The 21,542-nt window shown below is 41.5% G+C and overlaps 1 protein-coding gene across 1 annotated transcript in view; it reads left to right on the forward strand.

Annotated features, from left to right (window-relative positions):
• The first annotated feature begins 499 nt into the window (after window positions 1-499).
• The window catches only part of PPARGC1A (PPARG coactivator 1 alpha), a 364,297-nt gene continuing 343,254 nt past the window's right edge, over window positions 500-21,542 (forward strand). Inside the window, exon 1 of the mRNA XM_059845075.1 lies at window positions 500-659. Within this exon, the coding sequence (XP_059701058.1) occupies window positions 573-659 (87 nt within the window). The 5' untranslated portion in view covers window positions 500-572. The remainder of the gene's footprint in view (window positions 660-21,542) is intronic.

A 21,542-nucleotide genomic window follows, 5' to 3' on the forward strand; every position in this document is an offset into this window, starting at 1 on the left:
CGGGGCGGGGCGGGGAGGCCGGGCCGCGGCCGGGAGGGCGGGCCCGCCCGCGGCGGCGCTGCCCCGGCGCGGCGGGGGAGGACGCGCGTCGCCACTTGCCCGCTCCTTCCCCGCCGCGGTGCGGCCGCAGGTTCCGCAGGCGCCCCCTCCTTCCCGTGCGCAGGGGCTGCGCTGCCGAGCGGGGCCGGGCGGGCGGGCGGGGATGGCGAGGGCCCCCGGTGCTGGTGATCCAGTGCCGGGGTCTGTAGCGCGGCCCGTCCCCGGCGGCGGCGGCGGCGGCGGAGTGAGCGCGCGCACGTGACCGGCCCCGGCCCCTCGGTGCCGCCGCGAACGGCCGCGCTCACACACTCAGACACACGCGGTACCCGCGCCTCCATCCCTCCACCCAGCCATCCATCTATCCAGCCAGCCGGCCGGCCCCGCTCCCCCGCACGCACCGCGCCGGCCGCCGCCAGCGCGAAGCTGTCGGCACCACTCCACGGGGGCAGCGCCGGCGGCGGCAGCGACCGCGCGAGAGGCAAGAGTTTGCGAGGGCTGCTCGTGCCTTCCCGAAGAGGTTTTGCACCCAGAGGATGGCTGGCTGCGGGCTGTCGGAAGACGCTTGCTTCTCCTCCTTCTTTTACAACTACACCTCCTCCTGGGAGACCTCCTACAACCAGGTAAGAGGTGGCCGGTGCTGCGCGCTCGCCGCCGCTGCGCCCGCCCGGCTCCTCGGGGGAAAACGAAGGTGGTGCCAGTGTGTGCAGGAAGGGTCTGGAAGTGATTCTGTTCGGCATGTGTGTGTGTTGCGGGTGGGGGGGTTAAATCAGCCGAAGGAAGAAATGAGAGAAAAGAGCCTCTTCCCGTGTGCCTTTCAGCCCCCCTGCCTCTGCCCCCTCCCCTCCCATGAGGAAGAGGAGCGTGAGGAGGACTAAGGAACGAGAGCCGTAGCCCGCGGAGGGCTGTGTGTCGCCCGGGAACAACTCGGGGCTCAGCCGGGCAACTCGATCGGAGTGCCCCGAGCCTGCCCCTGGCTGCACTGAGGGACCGCGCTGAGGCAGCCGGGCGAGTTTGCCGGGCGGGGGGAGCAGGGTGCGAGTGACAGGCTGCTTGCGAGAGGGGCCCCCCCTGCACCCGCTTCCTCCTCCCTCAGAAATGGCTGCATACGCATCCAGATCCGTAATTTCGGGTCCTGCCTAGGTGGAAATAGTTCGGCTCACCCATCTCTCTCTGTGATTCACCCCCGATCCCCCCTTCACGCACTTAACTTTGATGACTGTGCAATGCGGAGCGCGCAGCCGGGTAACGCCGGCCGGGTCCGTCCCTCCCGCCCGCGCCGGGGCTCGGGCAGCGGGGCCGGCTGGCGAGGCGGTGGGGGAGAGCGGGGGGAAACCAGAAATCGCGCCTCAGAGGTAGAGAGCTATTCTGGGAGCCTCCGAAGCGCCTTTAATTAAATAACTGTTGTAGTCTGCTGCCCCCGCTGCTTGTCTGGTGAAAGTCTACAGGCAACTGTCATTTATAAACTACACCGGTGTGTGTGTGTGCGTGCGTGCGTGGGGAAGGGGTTTTCTGGCGCTGGCGTGACAGAAAAAGTTGGGCAGCGGATGGAAGCGGGCCGCGGAGCGGGCGAGAGGCGCCCCGGGATGTGCGGGCGGTGGTGCCCGCGGGGGGGCGGGAGAGCCGGGGGGACGAGGGGTTCACCTCCCCGCTTCCCCCTGTGGGGGACAGAGCCCGCTGAGCTCGGGGGAAAACGTGCAGCCCTACGACCCCAATTTCCAGGCGACTGAAACCCCCAAACTAGCAGTTAACAATCTGAGGCTACACCTCACGGCGAGGCAGGGAGAAGCCGCGCGCACTTCCCTGCCCCAGGAGTTGCAAGCGCCGAGCGGCGAGGAGCGGGGCCGCCCTTCGGCAGCGGCCGGCCGGTGAGCCCGGGCGCGGCGGGGCTCCTAAGCCCTGACAGCCCGCTCGTCTGAGGCAGCCGAATAAATAAAGACGTATCTCTGTGTCCTGGTGCGAGCGGAGCCCGCCGGGCCCATCGCGGCAGGCGCCCGCTCCGTGCCGGGTGCGGCTGCCCGCCGGGTGTGCCGCCCCGGCCGGAGAGCCTTCCCGGCGGGGAACAAGTCAGGCTGGCGTGCGCCGAGGCGAGGGGGGCTCGTGTGGGGACCAGACGCGCATCAAGCGGAGAGCCGGCGCTGAAACGCCGTCTCCCGGGCGCGCCGGAGCCCCTCTGGCTCGGCGGAGCCATCCGGAGCGCCTCCGGCAGCCCGGCGGCCGGCGGGGACAGCGGCGCTTGGCCGGTGCGTGACGGGGCCGGGAGGGCGCGGCCGGAGCCGCCGCTCGGAAGCGCGGCGGGGCTGCCCGGACTCCGGGCCCGGCACTCGGCGTGGCCGGGGCCGCCTCGGCGGGAGTTGGCGCCGAGCTCGCCGTTTGCAGGGGCTCGTGGTGGCAGGGGCTCCCGAGCCCGCTCGGGCGTGGGTTCCTCTGCACGTACCGAGGGCACACACCGGTGCCGGTGTGCTCATACGAACACAGAACGTGCATTATTGTCCTGCTAAATGCGAGCCCATGCAAGTCACTGGGATTTAAGAAGGGCTCATGCCTGATATAAAAGCCAGGCAGTTACAGGGAAGACTCCTTTGAAACCATCAGAGGGGGAAAATGCTTAGGAGAGCAGACAATAAAATCAGGTTTAAACCAGCTCCTTTATCTAAAGTTAGTTTCATTCTGTAGCGAAACAGTTCGGTGAAAGAATGTCATTGTGAAATGATAGGTTCCCTTACATCCCCTTTCAGGAGAGCAAGCCGTATCACAATGGAAGCAGGAAGAATTGCTGGCAAATCCAGAGTTGATCTGTTCTAAATACCAGTGTTGAACTGTATCTAAGGGAAAACGCGGGAGATAATTCAGAATGCGGAAGGTCTATTTATAGCAGGACTATATAAACTGTAGGATATATACACAAAGTTGAATTAAATATGCATGATTAGGAAAGGTGTTTCGAAGGAGAAGGTGTAATCATTACATAGCATTACAATGGATGAACAGATGAGCTTGCAAGAGCTTCTAGGGTGAAGATGAGAAGAATTTTTAAGACACATATTCTTTCTGGTGCTCAAGGCTCCTTTCTATTTTCATCTTTTGCGTATTACGTTACCATTTATATCAGTCAAATTCATCAGCTGAGGATTAGCGGTAGATGTTAGTCTGAATATGAAATCAAAATGAATATGAGATTTTGCTGCAAATACATTTTTCTTACAAGTTTTAGCACTTAAAAAGGCAGACTTGGCTCAGGCTTGACTGTCAGCCATATTCGTGTTTGTTTGTTTTTACCTGAATTGAGTTAAAAAAAAAAAAAGCTTTCAAACCTTCTTGCTAAATTTAGCAGCATAGCCAAAATAGAATTTGTTTTGTTTAAAACAAAACAGCAAATAGAAAAACTTTAAAAAAAAGTGCTGATATGAGAAGATGGGTTGACTACTGGAAAAATAGTTTTTTATTCCAAATCAATATGATGCACTCTCAACATCTTATACGAGGTAAAAGGATCCCTTGTATAATATCAATAGCGGCTCAGCCACAGCTTTCTCAGAGGATCTTTTCCTGGCATCTCAAGGCTTTAATGAGAGTATAAGTAATCAAAATACGACTCAACAGTGGAACCAGTCAGGTTAAAGAGAACAGTGACTTCTAGAAGCATAATATACTGTCTGGCAGATGTGAAAAGAGAGCTATGATGTTTGCTTTATAATTCAGGGAGTTTGAGAGATGTGTTTCAACCTTTATATTTTGGTGCATTATTGCAGTTCGTTTTTAAGCACAAGCTTATATGCATGATTTGTTGGTAATATTCTTGGAAGGAGCTTTTCCATTGCATATTAAATTTCAAAGTGCATCACAAAAATGCTTGTAATGGAGAAATCATGTCTAGAAACTTTATGAAGTCTGTTTTGAATCAATTTCTTAGGTAGTCTTCCAGAATATAAGGCTCCATATTAGTTACAAATAAGACTTCACATTATTAAGGATAACTTCAAAAAGATTGAGTGTTCTCCTGAAGCTTGCTGTCTTTTTTTATAGTTATTGTGGTACAGGGACTCAACCATTATGCTAAATTTCAGAGCAGTCAAACTTGTAGACTTATATCCTGAGAACTTTGAACTGTGGTTGCATAAACTTACCTATGTTGTCTTGCCAGTGTGTATAAAACTGAGATGAAGGAATATCTGTTGATTTATTCTGTATTCTTCATTTTTAGACTGTCACTTCTGGTTCTTTATTTCTGCTGGAACCTTCCTGAGTGTGTCTTCTAGAAATTCTCTTTACATCTGTTTCTTAATTAGTAGTCATGACTAAATAACAGTTCTAAGTGCTATTTCTAAGTGCTGCAAGGAGTATTCAGCCTTGCAAGAGCAATAATATTTCTTGGTATAACCTGTCTGTGCTGAACTGGCAGCATTATTTGTATTAATTATTTTTCATTCTCCAGTTAAGAATTGGATACGTTGTTGTGTTACTAATCTGTGTGGTTGGGAAATAATTTGAAATGTAGTTTGTGAATGAAATTCAATGACTTGGATACTTATTTTAATTTGATGTCAGAATCCTTGCAGTATAGAAGTAAAATGAGGAATGTGCTGCCCGATTGATGCCATTATTTCAGAGATCTTTCCCTGCAACTCTCAGCTGTGGACTTAGTAACTGGCACCATTTTCTTGTCCTGTGTTTTCAAGCATAGCAGTGCACTGTACAACATACTTGGGCAAAATGTATTCTGTGGGTATTAGTAAGTCAGTGAAAGATGAAGCTAAGAGCCAGCCTTGTGGGTTGCCTCTTTGTCTTTTTGTGGGCAGGGACAGAAGTGCCCTAGTGTAGCATTTTCGGGGAGCTGAACTGAGTGTAGTATATTGCTGTTGTGAATTTTACTCTAAGTAAAATTCTTTTACTTAGAGTATGACCAGTGGCCACTTTTCAGGGGCAATTGACCAAAACAGACTTTTTTACTTACTTTTGTTTCCATTTTCTATTTTTTTTCTTTAATGTTATTTGAGTAGTGGAACATGAAATCTGTGCAGGTTTGGCAACATGCTGGATTAATTTGTGTTAATGCCCTGCACGTGTATAGCATATACTGAGTATGTCTGTGTATGAGAGTGTTGAATGAGAGATACCAATCTGTACAAGATTGGACACTGCACTTTATGGTTTTTGAAGATGTTTTTCTTAAATGGAAAAAGACTCAGTCAATAGTTGTACATTATTTGGTGGTGAAAACCAATGGAATAATACCATTGTTCAACTGAAGTTACATTTTAACAGAGCCTGTAACATCTGTGCAAATTAAGAGAAGGCTGTCAAAACTAAGCTAGTTAAGAAAAAAATGCAATCCTGGTTTAGTGTTAACAGAAAATACTGTGTAATTTTAGAAAAGACTGAATCCTGGATTTGAAGTTTTCCTGACTCCAAGGGGTGTTTGTGCACAAAGCTGAAAAAAAAAGCAGTAAAAATGAAAGTGAAACTGAAGACACCTATTTTCTTGACATCCCAGCAAATGATAAATGGTAGGATAATGAGAAAGATGTAGTTTATTAAAAACAGGTAATGGACTTTATTAAAAATGTTGTTAAACATGATTTCCTTCTTTCAGTGATTAATGCCTAAATTGCTCATTCAACACAGCAGCTTTGAAAAGTGTATTCTGATGGCAGGTTCATCTCACAAAGAAAGCACAGTTTGAGCTAGGAATGAACCATTTCCTCATGCCCCAGAGAAGAGCAACTGAATAGTTACACGGTAGAGCACAATAGCACAGCTTTAAAGCACATGCAGAAAATGGGCAAGATATTATTGTTGTATCTAATTTTAGAGGAAAAACTTGTGCAGATTGTCAGTTACAGTTATGGCTGCGGTGAACTAATGCTGTTCAGTGCTTTATACATAAGATGGGATTTTCAAAAATACAGTTTTGTTCAGGGGAGAATGTCAGTAGTTCTAGCAATGCGTTCTGAAGGAAGAGGGCAGGGAGTTCTTAGCTGGTCAAATGTTCATGTGGTCTAAGCAGAAATGTAAAAGTGCAGGGTTTGCATTGGAATGAGAATGGGGTCATCCACCCTTTGTACTCATCATCAGGGAAGCAGAACCTTCTTCCAGAGAGACCATAGGAAATCAATGTGTACACTTTGCTAGTGTAGAGATAAATGGGTACTGCAGAAGGGTATTAAATATAAAAGGGCAGCAGTAAAATGATTTACTACATGAAGAAGTGGAACTTTCTTTTGGTCACCTAAAAGGCAATTTTCATTTTTTGATAACATAATTATATATTTTTAATACTAATAACAGAAAAGGCTGGCAAATCAGCTTTTTTACATGGATTTGAGCTATACAATATAAGCTAGGAAAGCCTTGATAACAAATAGCAGCTTATTTACAAACATATGCCTGTTTTTTTAACATATTATCTGGCACTTATAATTTAGATTTTTTAATGATCTGATCTGACTCACCAAAAGTTAATGGGTTTTTTAATGTTTTTTTTCCTGAGGCAGTGTGGATGCTTGTGATCCAGTTTGTCTCGCCATGACCAGAAGGTATCACTGAGGGATACCAGCACAACGGATGCACATAGGAGAGAACCTGACGTACATTTAGGTGTAGAGGCTTAATGAAATGTGGAAGAGCAGGTGCACAGTCCTAATGTGTTGGTGGTTTTTAATTTCCTATGATGTGTCTGTCTGCTGTGTGAGCAAAACTCCTTGTACATTTAAAACTTATAGGACTGTAAAACTGCTAAAAAGGACAGAAGCCAAATAATTCTACAGTATTTTTTCTCTGTGTTCTCTACAAGTGGCAGTTAAGATTCTCCTTCTGTTACATAGCTGTGTGTTACTGTCTCCTCTCTAAAGGTAAAATTAAGGTGAAGACAGATTAATAGGAGAGCGCCCCTTGCTCTGGTTATAGCACTTGTGACACTGGTGCTAATTTTGGAAGGAGAAATTGGGTATTTGCGGTTCCAGGTGAACTCACTGTGACCCAAAATGATGAGAGGTGTGTCTACGCTAGCACTTTTCTTGAAGGCAGGAGTGTGCTGTGTTCACCCCAGCACTGCTGTGCTTCGGCTAGTGTTGGAGGCTGATCTCATTGCAATTGATCAGAATTCCTTTTGGATAAAGCCGGACTGAGAGATGTGTTCCAGGAGTTCCTCTAGCACATTTGAGCTACAAATTTATATTCAGCTGATGAGATGAGATCAGATCTAGGGTGGAGTTAAATAATCAAACTGTACCTTGACGTGTGTGGTGCAGAGCATGGAGTGTAGACGTCGGATCCTCAACACCAGCTCTCTGACTCTTCCAGTTTTACAGTTCTGCAGTTCTTGCATCCAGTTGAGTTTGTCTAGCAGAGAGTGCATGGAAGCCCATCTTTGGGAAGCTGGTTGGAGGCTTGTGGCTAGAACGGGTCACCTGACACACACCCTTATGTTGCAGTCATGAGGCCATCATTCTTTCCCTCAAAAAGGAGTGGTTTGTGCTGGCACGAAGAGGAAAGGTTCCTTTCATCACTTGTAATATAACACCTGTGAATAGGAGGCACTGGTACTTTGGCTTGCTAAAGCTCTCCACATTTTTAACCCGTTTTATTATTTGCAAGAGCAATTTAGTTCCTAATGTTAACAATGAGTGATTATGATTCTGTACTTCCGTTTACAGCACAAATTAGCATTTTGTTTTCCATTACAGCTTTTGAATGAGGAATTTAATGTATAATTTGCTGCAAATAGATGTTATCATCTCTTTGGATGTGAACAACCACATAAACTTGAGCAAATGATAAAAATGGAATCAATTACTTCTCAAATGGAAGTAGTTTACAAACCTTCACAAACAAAATGGCAATAGTTGGTGGTTATTGTAACAAATAATTAGGTTTTTTTTTAAACAACATTTATTGAATTCTATTGACAATTTACTAATTGCTTATAGAATATTTAATCATCCCCCTCACAAAATACATGCCAGAAAATATATAGATTTTTTTAAACTGTAGATTCCCTCTGTTGTCCTTGTATAAAACTTCTCTCGTACTTTTATGGTTATATTCACCTGTACAAATGTTCCAGAAGGATAGCACTGAACCACAAATCATGCTACTGCTGCTGCTGATTAGAGAGCTTCACAATACTCTGGAATTAGTAGATTAGGATTGAAATTGTGGAGGAGGGAAGAATTAAGTGTTGTAGGTTATATGCAAAGCATGCTGATGTGATGTAATTTTTTCTTCCACTTTTGACCTCATGATCTATGTTCTGGTTATTAGAAGGATAAAGAAGAGAAGAGACATTATTACAGTTGCTAGAATGAGTGAATGCTGTCAGTCTCTACTGTAGGGGGAGGTAATATCTTGTACTTTAATGAGTTTCCTAGTGTGAATTTCACAAAGAGAGTTTTCCACTGTCAGTTGCTGTGATCTGTTTCTGTATTATACAGAGTTATTCATGCCTGGAAAAATACCAATCCACAGACAAAATCAGTGTGAGAAACAGTCCAGAATCACACTCAGTCTCTTCCCATTGCAGAGACTTTCCTCATGTCACTAAAGGAGGTAATCCAAGTGTCATTTTTAACCCCTTCTTTTCAAAGAGGCTATTTCTAAATTCTGATGATTTTCTACATCCTGGCTTGCAAATTTGTTTATTTCTGATCCCCTAAAGCTCTGACCCTAAAGTCACCACTGTCATGATTTTCTGTCACTGTGAATTAATCAGCCTTTTTCTCACAGTCATCCACAGTAACCCCAGTGTATCCATCCATTCTGTATACAATATAAGCCGATTGTACATACTGTCTTGATTGCCCCTACCCACTCTCTTACCCTTACTTAAAAATACAAATTGAAGTCTATACTTTTTCTCATTTAGTACTTTAGACTTTACACCTCTTGTCCTTTTAAAGCCTTTGCATAATTTAGTTTTTCCCTGTTTATCATTAATACCACCTCTCTTTGTTTATTACTGATGCTGGGTTTGATGCTTGCTGGGTTGGATCCCTAAACAAGCACTTTTTGCCCTCTTAGGCTTTCCCCTTTGTCTCATTGAAGTCATGACCCCATTGAGGAGCATCATGTAGGCTTTCATCTACCTAGTGTCTTGAAAGCCATCGTTGTCTAATTATTAAAAATGTGTAATCTTATTTTGCACTTGGAAGACTGTGGAACAAATTGACTAAAACCCTATTCATCACTCTGCTGCATTTCACTCTATTCATCTGTTGCTTGTTTCTTTAGGTTGGTGTCTGCTGCCATACTTGGATCAGTCTATAGATCAGATGAACAATAGCTTTTTATTGTTCTAATAATTAAAAAAGGACTAATGATGTATATTCTAATTTGCTTCACTCTACCAAACATTGAAGTAATTAAGGGGAAAGAAAAAGACAGAATGGGAATAGTATAGCTTGCAATTCAGGGTCCTCCACTCAGCCTTTTAGCCTTCTTTTGAGACCATGGAGCTGATTGTTAAGGATGGAGATTTTTCCTAATTTTATTTTTGAGGCAGCTGTTGGTTGTAAAAATTCACTTGCCTTCTCATTTTGACTATAAGTCTGTTTATTTGTTCGGCCCCTTTTTTTTTTTGTCTTTCAGAGCAAACTAACTTGGGCTAGAGCAGGTCAATGTCATGATACTGCGTGTTTGCAGTGAACTTTTTTGAAGCTTAGAATGTGTGTTTGGTGTAATGATTCCTGAAGAGTTGATGGAACTTCATTTTAGGAATGTATGCATGGCTTCATAAAACACATCCACAGTTGTCACAGGCTCCCTGGACTGAGCAATTCACGATGTCAGAGGTTTATTTGGATTGTAAAACTCACAAATGCACTCCAACGACATAGTTTACTTCAACTATTTCCTTTCTTTTCCTGTTTCTTTTTTAAATTGTATTTTTTGAGTCAAACAGCACATTGTGAATTGATATAGCTGCTAAACTTCGACTTGTTATTCATGATACTTCTTATTATATCTGCCTGCCACCTACGTGTCTCAGTTTGCTTAGGCCTTGATCCAGCAGACCACTTAATTGCTCAACAGTAAACACTTGGAAGTCAAGGGAATTGCTTACAGGTTTAAAATGGATGTGTGGTGTATTGAATTAGGGCCTTCAACAGCTGTATCTTGAGGACAGAGAGCTTTGCTTCCATCTTGTTTGTCAAGAACTTGCCATGCTTTGAATACATTACAAGTATTGATGGTAATTGTGGTGGTGGGAGCAGGAATGCAGTGAGGAGATCAAGGAGACCTGGTCGTGGTAAAGGCAACCTGCCAGTTCTTCTGTGGCAGTTCATTCTCTTTCTTTTTAAAATGGTTTTATAAATAAAAAGTGATCACTCTTCTCCCAACCAAAAGGCCATGTGATTAAATGCATAGGTTGTGCTCTAAAATGCAAAATTACTACAGAAAACCTTCCATGAAATATATTTGAGAGTGGGAAGCTCCAGGTTTAAAAAAAAGGAAAAAAAAGATGGGTGTAAACATGTCATGGTAAAAAAAAAAAAGATTTTAAGTAGGACATGCACACACTGAAACAAAATGACAAAATGAACTACTGACCAAATAAATTAGCAAAACAAAAGCAAGGTTGCACTCCCAGCCTTTTTTTATTTTCATCTAAAAGACTGTTAATTGCTGGAGGATTAAAATAATTCATATCCAAGGATAGAAAGTGATAACAGTATGCAGAGCTTGGATGCTCCAGCTATACAAGAGACAGTGAAAGGAATACTTTTCTCTCTGTGTGATGTCAAAGCCAAAAGAGGGGGGGAAAAGAAGGAGGGGGTTGTGGCTCTTTGATGTCACTTACTGAATAAGAATAATGCTGTAAAAGAAATAGCATAATCTTTTTCTATTTATCTAAGTCCTTTTTTTCCTAAAGAGTTAAGGCAGCATTGTTAATTGATTTTTCTGACGCTCATAATAACAGCTGTATTAAAAATAATTTACAAAGAATTTTTTTCTAGAAGCTGAGCCCTGCAGAATCTGTGGTAGAAAAGTGGGTAGAGAGTGGATTATTATACATCACTGTTCTCACATAATTATAATCTGCTTGATTGGTAAAATGCATGTTGTGCTTTTGCATTGTCCATTTTCAACCAGTGGTGTCTTTCCAATAAGATTTGCTGGTTTAATAGTAATAGCATCAGGAAGTCTCATGCCCTTTCAGTATAAATAAAGGTTGTCCTAACAGCTGCTCAGATTGTGCTGGCATTGGAGCCATCTTTGCTGGAGTGTCAGTTTTTGGCTAGAATATTTTAACATGCTGGGGCTTTTTTCTGGTTACCAGTGGTTGAATCATGTCCAGCTGTGAAAACAGATGTGTTGCTTTTTTGGGAAGTAAAGTTAATTAGGGGTCATTTATGAATTGATTCTTTTTTTTTTAATTAATAATTTATGTTTTAATTTATTTACTGTGAGGTTAGAGGATACCTTTAGAAAACAAATTGGGTGTTTTTATGAACATGAACTTGGACAGATCCAAACAAACAACATTATAAGGAAAATTTTGTGTATATCCACGATAAAAAGAACCTTTCAATTGCACATTAGCTTTTAAAACAATGTTAAAAATGAAAAGAAGAGATACTTGCTCTATACAATGATGACTAATACAATTGAGACAAAAACGGAAAATAAAAATGACTGGTTTATCTTGGTGCATATTGTGCATTAATATTGCTATCTTGCCATTTTGTAAGGGTGCCCACAGTCTTTTCCAATCTGTATGGGCCAATATTTAACACACATCTCACTAAATTTTTTGTTTTCTTCATCTTTGACTTTCATCTCTGAAAGGAATTCTTTAGGTGAAAACTGAAAAATATTTGCCACATTTCAGATACTATTTTTCCTTTTGGGTTTATTATAGTAATTTGTACTTTTAACACTGATGTCTGTCTACTTTTAAGTCTGCTGGTAGACAACCCAGTTTTGTGGAAAAGAGAGCTTTTCACGTGAAGAAAGTTTTAGTTTTGTGATTCCTTTCTAATTCTTCTTGTTCTTGATTGTTATATTAAATAAATAGCAAATATGGAAAAAACTGAACAGCAGCAATTGCTGTTAAAATTAATTTAAAAAATGAAATTTGATAAATTACAGAAATTGCTATCAAAAATTAAACAAACAAACGTGTTTAACTTCTGTTCCTCTTGTTGCAAGTAAGTGCCATATGAAATGGGCATCTGTTCATAGAGCATCCTGAAGCAAGGATGGTGTCCCTGTGCACATCCTGGGGCTGCATGATGTGTGGAGCAATGACATCCCAAGTGTACAGAAGTGTCTCTGGGATTACCACTAAACCTTCACGTCTCAATATAACTCATCATGAATACACTCATTGGGCAGCATTCAACCTTCCTAAGACTATTGCAACTGTAAAATAGCAATGCAAGCAGGAAAAAAAAGATTGTTATGTATATATATTTTGCTGCCCTTTTTTTTTTTCCACATGGGGGAAAAAAGAATATTTGGAAAGATCACGGAGAGACCATTATAAAACAATTCTACTTGTGGAGATCACAAACATATATGTCCATGAAACCACTGAGCTTCTCCCATGAGTAGATTGAACCATAGGGCTTACTTGGTGCTTTGGATGTAATCCCTCTTAGAGAGTCCCAGTGAAAGACTTTGCATATTTGGAAGAGTATGTTGCCTATCAGGATTTGCAGAGGATGAGGAGATGATGTACTTCTAGTGGTTTTAGGTGCTTTCTGGAAGGGACATGGCCCATTCCTTGTTCAGAATGAGCATCTGTTGGATTAGTCGTTGCCCCGGATTATGAAAGGATGTGGCAGTGCTACCTGCAGTGCAGGTTTCTAAGGCCTGACATGTAAGGTTCCTATTTTTGGATATAGTTTTGCCATATGTTAACTGTATGAACTGGGTTTTGCCACAGTTGTATGTCTCAGGCAAGGGTATTTGTTTGGTTGGTTTTGTGTCTTTGTGATGGGTTCTTTTTTAATGCAGATATGAAAAAATGTGATTTTACTCCCTTCAGAAATGTTACTAGATTTAAAAAAATGCAGAATTTCATACTGCAATATATAATTGAATCTTGTTACTAGGAAAGGCAGTATAAAGTATGGAACTTCTTTTTTAAATAGATTTGTTATTTTTATTTTTTCTAGTGGAGATTATTAAGTAAAAGACAAAAAGCAAACAAGAGAATAAAAGGACTGGCATATTGAGAATATTTTATAAAATATTAATTCTTTTGTAGTTTAGAAGATGTGAAGCAAAGTGGCAGCAAAAGTCAGAGCTGTATTTGATTAGAAATCAAAAGGTTATTAATAGTGCTGATTACTTCAGCTTAGTTATATCTGCTCTAGTATTACTCCTATTTGTTTGCAACACTAATCAACCTCACTGTAAGCCCTTATCTTTGACCAGCCAGAAGAAATCATAAAAGGAAATAATTGTTTAGCGAGAAAGACTTTGATAACAGCATGACTCTTGTGTGGGAGACAAGGAGATAACACTGTCAGAGTGAAATGATATAACCAGGGTAGCTAAGGTGATAAATTCTTTAGCTGTCTTGTCCTCAGCAGTAAAATATACAGCAAATTAAAGATGTCTTTTTAAGAATTGTTTTAAGAACTGATCATGTTTGTGATTTGCATGTTTCACATTTACACGTGTAGAGGAAATGGAGCAGATTTGGTTTTGAGAATAATTTGATTTTGTAAAGCCACAGATTTAGCCAGAGTTTGACCAGGTGATTCAGTCACAACTTACTATTCAGGTATCTCTCTATTGAATTGGAAATTGTGCTTAGTGTTGGAATTTAATTTGACCAAAATATTTTACAAAGTACAAGGATTTATCTGAAGGAAGGCATGAGCATCCAGTAACGCTTTTGCTACTTACTGTGTTGGTTAATCATTCTCATTGTTTGCTGTCTTTAGCAGGTCTTGGTTTTCATTAGAGTTGCTCAGAATTAATTTTCTAGGCAAAAGTTCTCTTTATGACTTGATCTGGTAGGTTGGGAAGCCTTTCAGTATGTTTTTGTTTCTACCTACAAAAAGTACTTTTACTCAAGAAACCAGTGTGCAATTTTTTTTTTTAAGCTAATCAAAGTGACCTCTTTAAGACTCTTACCAGAGGACATTTTTTGTAGACTTCAAGTACATTTGCATAACTTCTCTGTTTTCCTTCCAATTTTTTGATTTCCCTTCAGGAAAATCAGATGCCAGAAGCACAAGATGGTACTTCAGTATTGGTCTCTACAATGCTGTCAGTGCTACAGAGAAGAATTCATTTACCCGCTTCTCTTTGTTATGTTCAAGGTTCAAATTCACTTTTTGCTGCAGTGTCACAATGAGAGCTCACACTGAGTAACTTGTGTTTGTCAATACTTGCTGAGTTAACTGAGTTGTGACTATCCAGGATACACCTACCACCCTGTACCTATGTTACATTTGCTGTGAATTGATCTGCAACTTAGTTCTTTATTTTATCCAAACAAGCTCAAGAGCAAGCAAGCAAGGAAGAGTCAAATCCATGTATTTTAGCATCAGTGATTGCCTGCAGTGGTTTCAGCATGGTGTAATCTGCAGTCAGGTGTGCTAAGGAAGTTACCATGCCAGTTGTTCACCTTTGCTGCGCCATTGTGTTAGTGTGGCTTTGGGACAGAAGGCTCTCCATCCAAATTGTCAAGCTTAACTGCTCACTCATTTTCTCTCTAACCTGGTTCTTTCAAAATGACCTAAACTAATAGAACATTGAAAAATTCTACTGTTATGAACCTTTACAATATCAAGCAAACTTGCATTTATTTTGAAAGAGTTGGGTAGACTGGTGATGCAGTGTCATGCTGGGTGACCATCAAGAAGTGATGATGAGCAGCTAGAGGTCTGTGGGGGTGGTAGCCTGGGTCAGCTGCAGCCTCAAGAGGCTCACTGAGTTCAGCCTGTTTGCTGTAAAACACCAAACTGGGAGAGGTACTGTGTAAATAACAATGAAGAGCTTTTTCTGGGAAAGACTTGAGATGAAAACGTTGGGAGCTTCTCTTTTTCAGTAGGTGTGGATTTTTCCTCACTGGAGAGATATAGATAGTGAATCAATTTTTTGTAGCTGTGCTTTGAGGTTGTGATTTTTATTTTTTCCCCTTCCCATTTGCAAGGAAGTAATGATTTTGAGTGATCATGTTTTTGAAGCTCAGCTTTAGACATCTTAAATAGGGCTGACTTTCAACAGCTAATTGTTTAGTTTTTACTGAATTTTTGAGCTTTTTTAGCAACCAAATCTTAAACAAGAAGAATCTATGTCTCTTGACATGTGTGCCTTTGATATTTAATATGTGAAGACAGCTTGCAACCACATTTCAGGGAAAGCTGTATGGGACCCTTGCTAGGCTGGATTATGTAGAGAATTGCCAGTAGTCACAGAAATTGATTATTGTAACTGGTGTGTCTTTTTAATAACGTGTGCTTATGATGTTTGTAAGTCACAGGCAGGACTTGGAAAACTGACACAGACTGCTGTATAAGTTTTTGGAAACAGACCTAGCATGCTCAGTTTCTTATGTAGTTCCACAGTGCAGGGCTCTGTTTCCCAATCTGATTTGATGACACATATTTTGCTTGCAGATTTTTGTAAACTGAAATTAAACACTGGAACAGGCCTGTCCTGATGTCTGTGTGAAACTTACATGAGATAAAACAGCCTGAAATAATTCCCTGTAAGCTGTCAGTGACCACAAAGAGTTTTGATTTGGCAGTGATGACTGTATTTAGAGCTGAGCCCAGAGGATTTAGAGTAACATTTGTCAAAGGCTTGTTTTCTGAAGGTGCATGGATGTGAGAAGTAAGGTGCCTTTCAGATTTTAATAAAGTTCTCCTAAAATACATAGTGCTGTGTAGGAACATTTGAGATGTTATTTGAGCTCAAATAACAAAGGCAACAGAGATAGGTAGCATTTCAGTCTTGTAGTGAATTAGTGACTACAGGTTGGCAAGTGTGTCAGGTGCCTTCATCCTGTCTACTGTCCAGATCACAGGAGCACAGCATCATTGGGTTGGAATGGACCTCTTGAGATTGTCCAGTCCAACCTCCCTGCCAAGGCAGGGTCACCTAGGACAGGTGACACTGGAGCTCGTCCAATGGGTTTGAATGTCTCCAGAGAGGGAGACTCTGTGACTTCTCTGGGCAGCCTTTTCCAGTGCTCTGCTGCCTTCAATGTAATGTTCATCCTCATGCTGAGGTGGAACTTGTGGTTTAGTTTATGGCCATTGATGCTTGTCCTGCTGCTGGGAACCACAGAAAAGAGTCTGGCACCATCCTCTTGGCACCCACCTTGGAGATACTTGTATGTATTGATGGGATCCCCTCTCAGTCTTCTCCAGACAGAACAGGCCCAGCTCCTGCAGTCTCTTCTCAGAAGAGAGATGCTCCAGATCCCTCATCTTTGTGCCCTCCACTGGATCCTCTCCAGTAGCTCCTTGCCCTTCTTGTATGGAGAAGCCCAGAACTGGGGGCAGCACTCCGGGTGTGGCCTCGGTAGAGCCAAGTGGAGGGGCAGGATCACCTTCCTTGAACTGGGGGCCACATTCTTCCCCACGCACCCCTGATCCCACTGGCCCTCCTGGCCACAGGGGCACCACTGGCTCATGGACTTACATTACCTGAAGGAAAAAAGGATGTTGACAGGTCGAAGGTTTTCAAAATTTTTTAAAATTGTTAATCTAGCTTAAAGCCAAAATAAATGTAGACATTTTTAATAATATTAATAAATGTAGCCTAATTTATGTTAATTGAGATGTATTTGTCTGTAGTAACCCTAAATGCTCTACTATGAAGCATTGGAAATGGCATCTACAACATTTTCTACAATAACTTTTATATGGGTGCCTTAATGAAGTTCTTAATGTAAGAGAGATGTCTACTTTTGTATTGTGAAGCACACAGGTTTCAAATGAGCAAAAAATACATAATTCTCTGAAACAGAAGAGATTTACATAATAAAAGTAACTAACTCAGAGTTAAAGAGTGGCAAAACATGTTTAAAAGAGTCATGTATAGTCAGTGCTCTGGTAGTGCAGAAATTTCTGTTTTTATAAATTAAACTGAAATGGTGGGGTTATTAACCATTGGAGTAGGCTTCCAGGGGAAGTTCTTGAGTAACTATCCCTAGAAATATTTAAAAGATCTGTAGATGTGGTGCTTAGGGACGTGATCTATTGGTGGATTTAGCAGTCAGTGCTAGGTTAGTAGTTAGACTTGATGATCTTATTGGTCTTTCCCAGCCTAAATGATTCTGTGAGAGTTTTAAGCATTGTCTTGCTATTTCTGTATTCCTTGTTCTCCCCAGCAACTTCAGGAATAGCACAATGTGTGGCATTTAGTGTGTGTTTAATCTTTCTTTTGTTTTTAAATGGGTCTTCTTCAACTGGTAGCAGCTCTAAGAATTATGTGAGGAGAATTCTAGAAATAAAAACAAATCAGAGAAGACAATGTAATGATGCTTTATACTTATATATAAGTTTTCTGTCATTTGGAAACTCAAGGGCTCTTGCTTTTGGTTGCCAAATGTTAGGCTGATTGCTTTCAAGGTGAAGCTGTACTATGCTGCTCTGAACTGATACTGCATGATTAGGGTAATAAGTAAGTGCCACATAATTGGAACAGGCCTGATCAGAAGACATTCCAGGTAACTGATTTAAGCCAAACAATACTTAATTGCAGTGAATGTTGCTTAATGGGTATGATAATTATGTGCATTGGGGATACCTTCAAATGATTCATTGGTGGTTGGGTCTTTTGTGTCTGCCTCACTGTTGGCTCTTTTTCCTGTTGCTCAGAACAGCTTTCAGTGTCTTCATAAATAGCCATGATTCATTCAGAAAGCAGATAAAACCATGGCTCGCTTTTAATAAATCAGCAGTCTAAAATCAGCTTGTTTAAAATCATGATGTCTCTAATGATTTTTGAGGACTTTTTAATATTGTTTTCAGGATTTTGAGCTGCTGGGTTTGCTTTTTCAATTTTCTATGTGATCAGGAATGTTAGAAATTGAAATAAGAAAAGACAAGTCACATAATTTCTTGGCTTCTGGATCAAGGCAGGCTCTAACATAATGAGACTTACTAAATCATAGAAGTTGATATGTTCTCTGCCTTTGGCAAATAATTAACTTGCTTTAGTTCTGTCGTATTTTCTTACCAAGATTGCTTGTTTTCTTCTGCATGAACCTACCTGATGTGTTGCAAAATACACTTTACAACTGGGGAACCCTCCCGCTCTGTAGTTGGACAAAGACAAAACCTGGTCCTTTTCCCACTCATTCTCAAACTTTGGCTTGCAAATGCCTATTTTCACCTTCATAATTTAGCCTTGCTCTATCTTCTCTGCTGGTTTATTATATCATCAGTATGGGATGCTGATGTTTTCAGCTTCAGCTGCTTTATGTCTGTCCCCTTTTTCCATACACACTTTTGTACTTCTACACTTCTTTTTTTTTGGGCAGACCTGGGTATATATATATTGAATATTGTGGAGATATGTATTTTCTGATTTAATTTGGCAGACAGGAGTTTGCTTCTGATGCTAACATTAAAATTCATTTTTAATTCCAAAAATCTTGTGCTTCCATATTTTTCAGTGTTCTGTCTTTTTTGTTGAGTGAACATGTTGGATTAACAGAAGTAAAAGTGTTTCAATTTAAAAGACATAAAACATACCCATTTATTCTTTTTAGGTTAATGAGTGCTTTTATGATCTTCCCCCTCCCATACCCCTGCCTTACTACATCCAGTCTCCATGTGGGTAGATTTTGACAATGGCTCCCACAAGAAGTGATTTCCAGTGACAGGAACATGTTGAAGACATTTTCATTATTTAAAAAGCAGACATGTTTCTCTGTCAGCAAATTTGCTGCACATATGAAAGTGGGACAGTGTTTTTATTGTGAACTTGAAGAACACTGTATTACAGAAACACAGAACATTCTGAGTTGGAAGGAACCCACAAGCATCATCAAGTCCAGCTCTTCTGAGAATGGCCCACACAGGGATCACAAGTGTGACCTTGGCATTATTAGCCAGATGCTCTCACCGAGCTAATTCCAGAGCCTTAATGACCCCTTTTCAAAACTGAAAGGATCCTTCAGGTTTGCAGGATTACATTTCCTCCTCTCCTTTCATTTCTCACTATCTCTTCCCTTTTGGAATACTTGAGGAGGAAATTTAGGATGATGCATAGAAGAAGTGGCACAGGAAATTTTATTGGCAATACCAGAACTACGTGTCTCCAGAGAGGCAAAGCTGTCTCTGTTGACTTCAGCCACAAGCAGACAACATGCTATGTTGTAGCTATTTATTTAAAGTGGTTGAGAATATTTAATTTCATTTGCTGTGTATGAAAAAAATATTAGGAATTTGAAACATTAGGGTTGTTGAGAAGCTCTCAGGTATTGTCTCAACTACCTTCTTTGAAGCGTCTAAAGGTTGGTACCATTTACCTGTAGAAATCAGAAATTAAACCAAAATTACTTAAAACACACTTAGCATGATCACTTAGCTCAGGGAATTTGATGTCTTTAAAGCATATTAGTGAGATCTAGACCCTTGTTTTGCTGGGCATTGTACTTATTAATATAATCTATTTTAAGTCAAGGACTCATGTTTTAAAAACCCAAACAAGTAAATTAAAAAATAAGAAAATCATAAATGTACTTTAAATCATGAATCAAATATTGCCCATATAATAGCCTATTATTCTAGTTCTCTGATGTATAAAGAAACACACATTTTTATCACAGCATGACTTTCACCTGAGTGCAACATAAATGCAATTCTTTCATCAGTAATTTCCATATATATACACAAATCTTGAAGTAAAAGCAGTCATAAAACACACATGAATTAAATCTCTTGTGCAGTCTAGAGAATATATATACTTCTTTTTCTGAGTAACTGGTTTTATATTTTTTCCGTTTTGCTGTACTAAATATGATTAAGGATGGCAGTAATTTTAAATATTTCGAGTAAGATTAGGAATAGTTACAAATGTTTCTCATTCAGTAACAGATTTTAAAATAAAGGTTGCCACTTTTCGAGAGTTAAAAACAAAATAGTTTGTTTCAAGCTAGCAGAATTATAAAATGGTTGTAATGAGTTTAAAATCTGGTGATCAGGCCAGAGTACAGCTGATGTAGGTGGAGTTGGCTGACTTCTGCTGAGGACCTTCCCCTCTGTCTGTATGAAAATTAGACTTCCTTCACTTGTCAGTGTGTAGTGGAGGTATTCAATGAAATGCTGCAATTTTAAAAAATGTTTTCAGACTTTATATAGAAGTCTGTCCCTTTTTGGTTGGAAAATCTGTTGAGACTGGAAGTTACCTGGCTCATCCTGGTGGCCGTGTTTCCTTGTGTAAGGACACAAGAGAGAAGTGATGTAAGGATGCTTGAGGTTGCACCAAACTCTATTACAAGATGTGGTCAAATAGCAAATGCTTTTATTTGCATGGCTGTCACCGTTTTTAAAGGGTGCTTTAAGACCTCTCACCCAAAAGGGGGGTGCTTCCACCTTCTTATCTTCATCCTACAGCTGGCTACTTGATTGCTGAGGTGTTGCTGCGAGGGAATGCCAGCAGCTGTGACTGCAGGTCACTGAGGCTGGAGCAGAGCCTGCTGTCTTCATCACCGTGCTCCGTCTCCTGTCTTACGAAGCAGACAGAGCGCAGTGTTTCTCACTTGTGCCGTTGCTGACGTGGTTGTTCTGAGAGCTGAAGGCTTTCATTTCTTTACATCCTTCATAATGTTTCTCTTTTTATCCTCCCTTGTTGTGTCACAGTCCAGGCAGGAAGAGTGGCTGCCAGAGGACCCCGCGGTGGGGCTGGGACACGCACGGTGTGTGCGGCACGCGGCAGAGCTGCGCACACCGAGGGGCAGAGCGGGGGTGCTCGGCTGGGACCCCCTGTTCAGAGCAGAGTGACTGCCTATCTTCATGGGGGTGGTGGGGGAAGAGCAGACAACAGGGGTTCTTTGTCGGTTTCAGCTTGTTTTCGGTGGGAATTGTAGCTGGATAGAGCCTTTTGAAAGCTGTGTTATGTGAGAGAAGGTAAGTGCTCTCATGAAACACTAATAAGGATGTAAGAAAAGACACGAAGGGCCATGCGGAAAAAAATGGACAAATGGGCCTTCTGTAATATTAGAGGCACTACTACTAGATTCTGGTAGTGTTCCTAAAGTCATAAATTGATAATGCTGTTAGTGTTAGATTCCAGAACTGCTGCTGGTGTCCAACAGCAGGAGTGATTTTCCCACTGGGAGAGTAAGTTCTGCTGTCTCTGTGGAGAGAAGTGTAATAAAAATATGGAAACCAGTGAATTATGTTGTTGTTTGTAAAATACTGACATATATCTCACACAATGCCTGTACTGTTGCATTTCAAACACGTTCAGATGTGTAACCTAGAGCAAACTAGGAGAGTGCATTGGACTGTTTTGTGTTAGGCGCTAAGATGGTGTGTAGAAGGGCATAAAAAGGAATGGAAGTGACACAACAAAGTGTCTGA

The sequence above is a fragment of the Haemorhous mexicanus genome, chromosome 4, assembly GCF_027477595.1.
Source record: "Haemorhous mexicanus isolate bHaeMex1 chromosome 4, bHaeMex1.pri, whole genome shotgun sequence".
NCBI classification, from domain to species: Eukaryota; Metazoa; Chordata; class Aves; order Passeriformes; family Fringillidae; genus Haemorhous; species Haemorhous mexicanus.